Source organism: Monopterus albus, unplaced genomic scaffold (genome assembly GCF_001952655.1).
Source record: "Monopterus albus unplaced genomic scaffold, M_albus_1.0 scaffold279.1, whole genome shotgun sequence".
NCBI classification, from domain to species: domain Eukaryota; kingdom Metazoa; phylum Chordata; class Actinopteri; order Synbranchiformes; family Synbranchidae; genus Monopterus; species Monopterus albus.
In genome coordinates, this window is record NW_018128159.1 from 280543 (window position 1) to 289439 (window position 8897).

Consider the following 8897-nt stretch of genomic DNA (forward strand, 5'->3'; position numbering starts at 1 on the left):
CCAGACTTATAATAATCAAACTATAAAAGTCAACTGAGGGCAGCACGGTGGTGTGGTGGTTAGCCCTGTTGCCTCACAACCTTTCTGTGCAGAGTCTGCATGTTCTCCCCGTGCTTGCGTGGGTTGTCTCCAGGTACTCTGGCTTCCTCCCACAGTCCAAAGACATGCAGCTTAGGTTGATTGGTGTCTCTAAATTGCTTGTAGGAGTGCATGTGAGTGGTTGTTCATCTGTTCAGAGCATGTTCATACAAAGACATGGAGGCATAAAAAAACAGGACAAATTGTCATAATAATGATAATAATTTATTATTCTGGTAGAAAAAGAGTCTTTGGCAGTTACACACACAGGAACTGAGGGTGATTTAATGAGAACATTATGAAATGAACATGGAGACAAATGTTCATGCAGTTCATGCAGTGGGGAAATGTAATAATGACCAAGGAGCAGTAACTGGTTTCATGAAGATGTGACCGCAGCAAAATAGCATGAGGATCATGTACTGAAAGAAAAGTATGACTTTGTGGGTGTTTTTCTGTAATGTGTTGCTCTTACATGGCCAGGTGATAAGTGTTGTTGTGAAACTGTGATGGTGTTGCAAATGAGGTGTATGCCCATGATGGGAGTTTACTGTGAGAAGAGGTGTTTGGCTTCTGAAGTGTTCAGATGTATCACAGTCAAATCTGACACTGGCTCTTTTTATGACACTTTCTGAAATTCATTAACATTTAGTTTAAGAATCCTCTCTCACCCTTCCACTGTCATTCCTTTCGGGTCTCCAGGGTGTTACAAAAACATACAAAAAGCTGAAATTACAAACAAAAATAGTAAGTCATTTAGTGAAGAGGGAGTAAACCACTATTGTTGTGGCTCTTTCATTCTTCTGTAGTCACATCCCATTGGCATCCCCTACCAACTGACAAGTGCAACTCTGTGTTTCATTTAACAAAGGGCAAAGAGGTACAAGTATGTATCAGTTTCAGACACTTTACGTAATGCTTTCCATTTCAGTAAGACAACCCCCTCCTTTCTTGTGCTCTTGCCTTTTTTTCTAACAGGCACATGGAACATCTTTCTGGATTAGAAAGCAGCACAAATTGCATCTCTACACCCTAATGACAGGGCAGGTAAGGCCATTTCAGCATCTGCCAAAGACTTGCTAAAACCAAGTACTGGAACCAATCAGAATGCACATGTACCAGTGCATTCATAACATAGCTCACAATATGAGAGCGGCTGAACACATACACACACTGTGCACGAGATGGGCACGGCAAGTAAACATGTCCGACTACCGAAAAATAATGCCATCACAGCTTCTGTCAATCACTTTATGAATATCATTCAGAATACTGTTAGAGGTCCATTTATTTATCGATGAAGGCAACAAGATGGGACACTCGGTCCACTTCTTCTTCTGTTCCACCATCCGTCTTCTATTTCTGCATTTATCACTCTTCCCTTACTAGAAAGGTTTTTATTCAGCTATGCAGACGTTACAGGACAAAATCAGAATACTGTTGGAGGTCAGGAGTTTGGCAGCTCCCAGAGCATGTGCAAATGGCTGTTATTGTTAAGAGTGGAGGCCACTTGGGGTCCCTGGTTCACTCTGTCACAGGCATCACTGGCACAGTAGACACCTAGTGTACACATTCATGTTCCATACTAAGGCTGGGCAAAGGGTTGGCACAGTTCAGGAAAACTTGCCTGGCAAAAGAAGATCAAAGTAGAGCGCTTTAAAAGTCTGACAGTTCATTAGGATCCATCTATTGTTTCTTGAATCCAGTTATCTTCCACAAGTCCAATGTATCCATCCACTTTATGCCCTCTTTAGTGCTGGTTAGTGGTACAAGAGCAAACTGCTGGGTCACAACACTCCAGGGTCACAGTGTGACTTTACTGAGTCTAAGCGAGAGGCTTGAGCGGTACTGGGTACGAGGGAGCGTGGTGCTACACCGGCTTCGTAGCTGGACAGGTCGGCCCACTGAGCCTCGCACCCGCAGCAGGAAGTCAAAATTCACGGAGGTGTTCATGGCATAAAAGACATTGGCGTTGTCTGGGATCACCAGTTCTGAAAGAGACAAAGACCATCACCAGTTATAAGGTCCACGTGGTGCTGTTATGCTCTGAGTCAGCAATACATAGGTTTTTTTGTCATAGTGTTTAGTATATACAGTAGTAACTACTGTACCAACTTCTGCTTTCTGTATTTTGTTACTCTGCTTTGGAATTATGCTGTCTATGAAAAATATCACTTGAGGCAAATCAGCACAACACTTCACACAGAGCACAACGTTTAGCTCAAAACCTCTGACTGAAAAAGTTTAGTTCTGAGTAATGGGAGTGCACAGAAAATGATCCACTGAAACCTTCAAAGATGTCAGATGATCTTGTGTGGGAAAAATATCAATGAGCCTCAAATTAAAAGCAGAGCCATGTTTTACCTCTCTCCTCAGAGATGACTTGTACCAGCTCGTATCCCTCATCAGGCTCCACCTCCAGGTTGTGCTTCGCCATGGCTCTGGAAATTACTGCCGGAGTCTTGTCTTGATTGGTGAGCTATTTGGGACATAGAAAGGAAATGAAGTCATACAGGGTTTAACATAAATGGTGCAAAAATATGTAGCTTACACATGAACACAAACACAAATATTTATTTACCAGTATGCTCTTGTAGAGATTCCCATTACCGTGTTCCAGACTGACTCTTATGATGCATGCATCCTGGGTCTGGATGTTGTACACTGGGGTTTGGCTTGGGGAACTAGAGGACACGGGAGTGAGGGACAGAGAGCGCATGTGGGTGCAGAGGGCCCCGGGGAAGGAAGGAGACGTGGAATTCATGGTGACACTGGCTGTTGACGAGCTGGTGTCCATGGAGTGGAGTGAATTACAAGAGGAGGATTCCGATAACTGAGGAAAGACAAAAAAGTCACATGCAGATAGATGCAACCATAACAGATCATTTTCATCCACAAAAGCACTGAACCTTTGATAACCTGATATTTATTTTGCAGCTATTTGAGAAATGATTTAACAAGACTTGTAAGTATTGTAACACCTACTAAGTTCATGGGACAGATTTTTATATCAATACTTAACCATTAGAAGGTAGGAGTCCAGAAAGAGTTGTATGTATTTTTTTCTTTTTGCCTAAGAGAAGGTAATGTATGTTTTTGAGGATTTTGATTTTAATAATCCTTCACTATTGTAATTTATTGTAAAAAGAAGTAATACATTGATAAAAAAAATGTATTTACATGTATTAAACTTGTCATAAATGCGTGTTCTGCCATTTAGAGTAATAATTGTGACTGTACCATGGAACTAGGACTACAGGTGGTAGGATCACTATGTCAGTCCTGACAAACTTAGTTTGTTGTCTTGACATTATCTGAGTGTATACTTTTTTACTAACCCATTGTCCTCCCTTGACTTTATTCTGCATCTCAAAGTAGAACTAATTAAATGTATCAAAATGTTAATAGCTCTTGGTACAATTTTAAATATCTTAAATATTAGGGAAGCAGTAGCTTGTGCATAATTTTGTTATGTTTGCCATAATTCTGGCAACTGCTAATTTCACTTCCTTTATGTGATTTTGATCCCTAACCCACACCATACATTTTCATACATTCCCCAAGTATGACGAAAGAATAAACCTTTTAGTGTCATGACCCACCTTGTTTTGCTGAGAGTCAGAGGTGTGAGTAGGGGAGGTGAGCCCCTCATTGTCTGAGGGGCTGCTGGAGTCACTGGAGGACACGCTGACTGAGTCCATGCTCTCCCTTGAGCTGCCAGTAGGAGGCGACCGTGGCGTCTCTCTGACTGGAGAACTGGCTGTATTATTGTCTGTTCCAAGAAACAGGCTGGAAAATAAAGACAGTCACTGAATCGACAATAAAATCAATATTACAATGTTGTTCTTGAATATGACAATGTAACATATCCAGTATGGCATGTCCAAATCAATGAAAGTATTTTTAGACTTAATCCAAACACTTTCAAGGATATTTGAAACTAGACCCTCCTCCTATTAACATGTATTTTCTGCATGTACTCACAGGCTGAGTCTCTTCACCATGCTTTTTCGAGGTTTGGGCAAAGTTGGACTGCTGTCTCCAAGCCCTTCAATCTCACAGGACAAGGCATAGCTGCAAGAAAGACCATTAATAATAAACTTCATAAAACATTACCAAATCATGTGCTCAGTGGCTTTAAGAACCATGAATTCTGAGCAAGGGAGAACAAAACAGAAAGTCAAAAGAGGGCAAGAGAAGTTGGGAGAAAAAGAGCTCACAGAAAAAAACAACATAATTCCACAACAGATCAGCAGAGAGCAAAGACATGGCACAGGAACAGTGGGGAGAAGTGAGGAGAAAGGCAAGAAAGAAGCTTCCGTTGTGCGCTGATGAACAGTAGATCCAGTAGACCATGATATCATGCACTAATTTGCTTGTTTATGTAATGGATAATGGTGAAATCAAGACAGAAGGCATTCTCAGTAAAGCAGCTGTACCTTTCCTCCTCACTGAGCTGAGACTGGCTTTTAAACCAGCGAAGAAAAGCTGGGTCTGGAGTCAGACAGTAGCTGTTACAGGCCGACTGGAGCAGTTTGATCTGAGCTATCACCTCAAACTCCTACAGAGACAGTGAGGACATCACCAACATTAGACTTGTCTAACTTCATCAGGCCCATCATGTGTCAGAGGTCGCTGACTGTGCTACACTCACCCTGCGTCTCTTTTCAAAGTTGATCAGGCCACCCTGCAGAGGACACAAGGAGCACACTGTCAGACCCTGAACATCACATACCAGACAAACTGCTTAGACAAACCACATTAGGTGGATCACTCCGAAAATTCTTCAAGCACTCAGGGAAACTTGTGCCCCAGTTTCTGACAGCAGTTACACAGATAGACTTTCTGATCTGAAGAGCTGTGTAAACTCGCAGAAACATGCTCTCAATTATTGAAACACATACCCAAGTGCACACATATACACACATCCAGCAGGTGTTAAGGACTTTTTTCTTACCTCAACAAGATCAGGCAGCGCTGTATCCAGCATGGTCAGGTCGGTTAGAAAAGTCCCCAAGTATGGTATCGTTCCTTGCATTGCTCCCTGTGGAGAAAAAAGTTTTTCGATTATACTAACAATTAAGTAAAGATCCCACAGTAAAGCCAGAGATTTATTTGCACTGTGGTCTTCGCCAATGACAAGGCGAGTTTGTAAAACATAACACAGGCTTAGTGCAAGTACATCACATTCTGCACGGAGTAAACAAACCTAAGCATGTGGCTTAATCATACTGGAAAGGCTGGAAGTCACTTTACAGCACACTGCCTTGGAGGAATGTGCTGTTTAAAATTTTAAAGACCTGTCTTTGAAAATATCAGTTTGTCTGACATTTGTTGTCAAATCTCTTAGTTAGCCAGTCTTTGTCTCACCATTTCCTTCTGCAGCTGTAGTCTCTTGTGGGTGCGTTTCTGGTGCTCCTTGGCACAACTCTCCAGACTGGCAAACTTTGACGTACCCTCCTACAGGGCAAACAAAAAAAAAAACTTTGGTGCCTGAGTAAGGATCAAAAAAGTTTCCAGATCAAGTCTCAGGTCTGTGAGAATAAGCAACATCTACATACATTTTAACTGGGATTTTTCCAGTGTTTTCATCCACCCCATCAAATATGAAATGGATGATAAAGTTAGAGTGGAGCTCACCCTCATGAGTAGCTCTCTGCTGGTCAGGTAGTTGTTGTGGTCTGAGAAAATGTCAGACAGTTCCTCAAATGTCTGCATGCTGTCTCTGCATCAAGCACAGATTGGTGTTCAGTTATGGTACCGAACATAGGAGCTAAAATACAGACTCAAAGTAAACATTTAAGAGATTCAGTTGAAATCTGCTGAGACTATCTGCACAGCTGAGAGACCACAGGCTTACTTGTGCACACAGGCCCACGCCCTTTTCAGCCTGTACAGAGGATTGGACTGCAGCGCAGACACAATGGCTCGCAAAGACGAGAAGTTTTTGCGTATTCGACACTCCTGTTCGAAGAGAAAATGAATAAATGAAAAAGTCAGTCACCACTTTGCTCATATTTTTTAAAGATTTTATATAGTAATATGTGAATTTGTCTATGTGTTTCTGCCCACCTGAGCGATGTCTATCCAGCGTTGGATGACCCGCGCTCTGACATGAGGTCTGATCTGCCTGTGTTTCAGCACTGTGCTGACCACGCAGGCCGCCACAGCATTGAACTGAGTGATGGTGGCGCGAATGGTGGGGGCACTGTGCTTGTTGTGCTTCTTATCCCTCTGCGACCAAATAGAGCCCAGGCAGTGGTGCGGTACCACCTTTTTAAAGAGAAGCTGGAGAAGAAGAGCAAGCTGAAGTTAGGTTGACCATACAGAAGGATCATCGCAGGGATGGAGCCTGTGTAACCTCACCCCCTACACAACACACATGCTGCCAATCCTCCACTTACTGCATCCATGTAGGTCAGCTGCTCGGCCACCAGGTCGGTGTCAAATGACAGGAAGTCCTCCTGGACCTCGATCTCCACTTCCTCGTCTTCCCCCAAGCAGAAAGAACCGTTGCCATGAAAACCAGCTGATAACAGATGGAGTTGATTTGAAAGTTGACACTTAAGATATAAACGGTTCTGTAGAGAATATAAAAATATATGTTAACTTTTAAAAGACAATTTGTTGTTACCATCAGTCTCGTCCATGTTGGCAAGACTTTTCAGCTGCTCCAGCAGACCCTCTGCCTTTCTAAGAGCCTCTGAGCTGGGCAGGGCCCTGCGCAGGTAGTCCATCAGCCTGTGAAGACAGGGGTAGTCTGGAGGCTCCTGGAAGTCTTCAGGACACTGGTCCAGCCAGGCACGCAGGATGGAGGCCAAGACACTGTAAACACAGGAGGACAACACCTGTGTTAAAACTAGAGCTGGCACTGAAAAAGTACAGGTGTCATAAATCAGACACACTAAAAGTAGCAGTAAAAAGTTAATTAGTAACAGGATAAAGCTATTTATATGGAATTGATAGATATACTGTACATATAAAAGTATGTCTTACTTTCTGATGGCTCCATTGTTTTCAGGGCTTTGGCATTTGTCTGTGTCATGTTCATTTTCTTCTAAATTTCCATATCTTCAGCAGAGGGTAAGAAAATGGATTAAAAATCACTACAACCTCCAGTCCATGCATTATTTTGGGTTTGTAAAACACTCCACTCCACCTCTACCTGTCTAGCAGTAGCTGCAGTACAATCTGTGTGCTGGTGAAGGCCCTGTAGGTCGACAAGAATATGGAGGTGTAGGTGAGGTCGTTGTCTCCAAATGCCATCAATAAAGTCTCCACCAGACGCTCTAGTGTTCCAGCACGGATGCTTCGGATTTTGCAGGTCTCCAGCTGGCTCACTGTGTGGCCTGGAGGCAGACGGTCCCCCTCAGCCTGACCATACAGATATTTAGATGTCATTTAATCCAGTGCTTCCAGAGTATTTCTTTGCTTTGTGACTACGTATTCATTCTCATGATGTGTTCAGGTGTGCAACCTGCACTATTTTCTGACATCAAGAGCAGATCATAAAATAAGCAAAAGACTGTATACATCTGGACACTGAGCTCCAAACTGTTAAATAACAAGTGAAAACCAATTCAACAGAAGTACAACCATGATTTATATTTAATTCAAATTTCTCCAGATGTGCCCAGGTATTGTGTCTACACGTAGAGAATGAGTGGTTGTAAAATGATGGGGGAAGGAGCAGAGAAGAGGTGGCACACACATGGGGAGAGAGAGAGAGAGAGAGAACTTGGTGAAGTTAGCACGCTACAACAGGAAATGCTCCAATCTGCTTTTAATCACAGCAGGCCCCTCCTCCAACATCCCTGCACACAGAAAGGAGGACGGCAGCACAGCCGAGTTGTCCCACGACTCCCGCCTGATAACAACCCAGTACACAAGATACATGACTATATATCACTGTGACGTGACCTATTGTACAATCACACACACACATATTTGTACTTGTATCTTTGTAAGGACACATTCCCTAGCCTCTTACCCTAAAAATTAATTGCCTAAGCTTCACCCTTCACCTAAGCCTAACCTAAACCCAACTCTAACCTGAACCCTAAAACCAAATGTCCCAGCTCTGTAGAAAAACAAATACTTTTTTGGTCCTCAGTATTTAGCAAGTACAAGAACACACACACATGTTTGGATTTTACAGTTTACAAAACACACTGACTTTGCAACCAAATCCATTAACTACAACACGTACATGGGTGTAGACCCACAATCCCACAGACTGTAACTGCTGTTATTCACTGACAATTGACTGTTTATAGTAAATATACTGCTGTCTCAACAGGGATTGCTCTCTATTCTACTCAGCAGACAGTGCCGTTGTGTAAAATGCCCACAGTGTTTTAATTAATAGTTGGCAGCTCATGCTATTATCAATACATCAGTACAGTTTTAAAGCCTGAGAGCTGTTATTTATTTCTTCTGTGCCTTTCCCAACCCCCATGTCAAGCACAGAGACCAACAAACTAATAACACAACATTCACATCTTTCTTGTAAACAAAGAGATACTCTGACTTGTAATTTCTTTTACACCGGTTTCATGCGCTCTTGTTACTTAGAAAACCCACAAGAGAAAATAGGGATAATGCCCCTAATTGCCCTTCTGTGCAGCATAATAATATACTGTATAACATCTTATTATGTCGATATAAACAGCACAGTGGTGGAAATAGCACTGGAAAAATGCACAACTCAAGCAAATGCCTTTAATGCTCCTTTTTTGTTGTAACACTGGTGTACAAGAGAACGAGCAGCTTTGCTGGCAGCCGGGAATGTTAGGAAATCACATGCTTTGGCTAAACAC

The 8897-nt window shown here is 42.5% G+C and overlaps 1 protein-coding gene across 3 annotated transcripts in view; it reads right to left on the reverse strand.

Annotated features, from left to right (window-relative positions):
• Positions 1-315: 315 nt before the first annotated feature.
• rgl1 (ral guanine nucleotide dissociation stimulator-like 1) overlaps positions 316-8897 on the reverse strand; it is a 29855-nt gene continuing 21273 nt past the window's right edge. For all 3 annotated transcript variants that reach the window (XM_020622384.1, XM_020622383.1, XM_020622385.1), the window contains 16 exons: positions 7244-7452; positions 7075-7149; positions 6713-6903; positions 6483-6607; positions 6151-6366; positions 5939-6042; positions 5719-5803; positions 5449-5538; positions 5036-5122; positions 4733-4765; positions 4518-4639; positions 4063-4152; positions 3681-3867; positions 2660-2911; positions 2443-2557; positions 316-2069 (listed from right to left, as the gene is read on the reverse strand). In XM_020622384.1, coding sequence (XP_020478040.1) covers positions 1882-2069; positions 2443-2557; positions 2660-2911; positions 3681-3867; positions 4063-4152; positions 4518-4639; positions 4733-4765; positions 5036-5122; positions 5449-5538; positions 5719-5803; positions 5939-6042; positions 6151-6366; positions 6483-6607; positions 6713-6903; positions 7075-7149; positions 7244-7452 — 2169 coding nt within the window. In that variant the 3' untranslated portion in view covers positions 316-1881. The remainder of the gene's footprint in view (positions 2070-2442; positions 2558-2659; positions 2912-3680; positions 3868-4062; positions 4153-4517; positions 4640-4732; positions 4766-5035; positions 5123-5448; positions 5539-5718; positions 5804-5938; positions 6043-6150; positions 6367-6482; positions 6608-6712; positions 6904-7074; positions 7150-7243; positions 7453-8897) is intronic.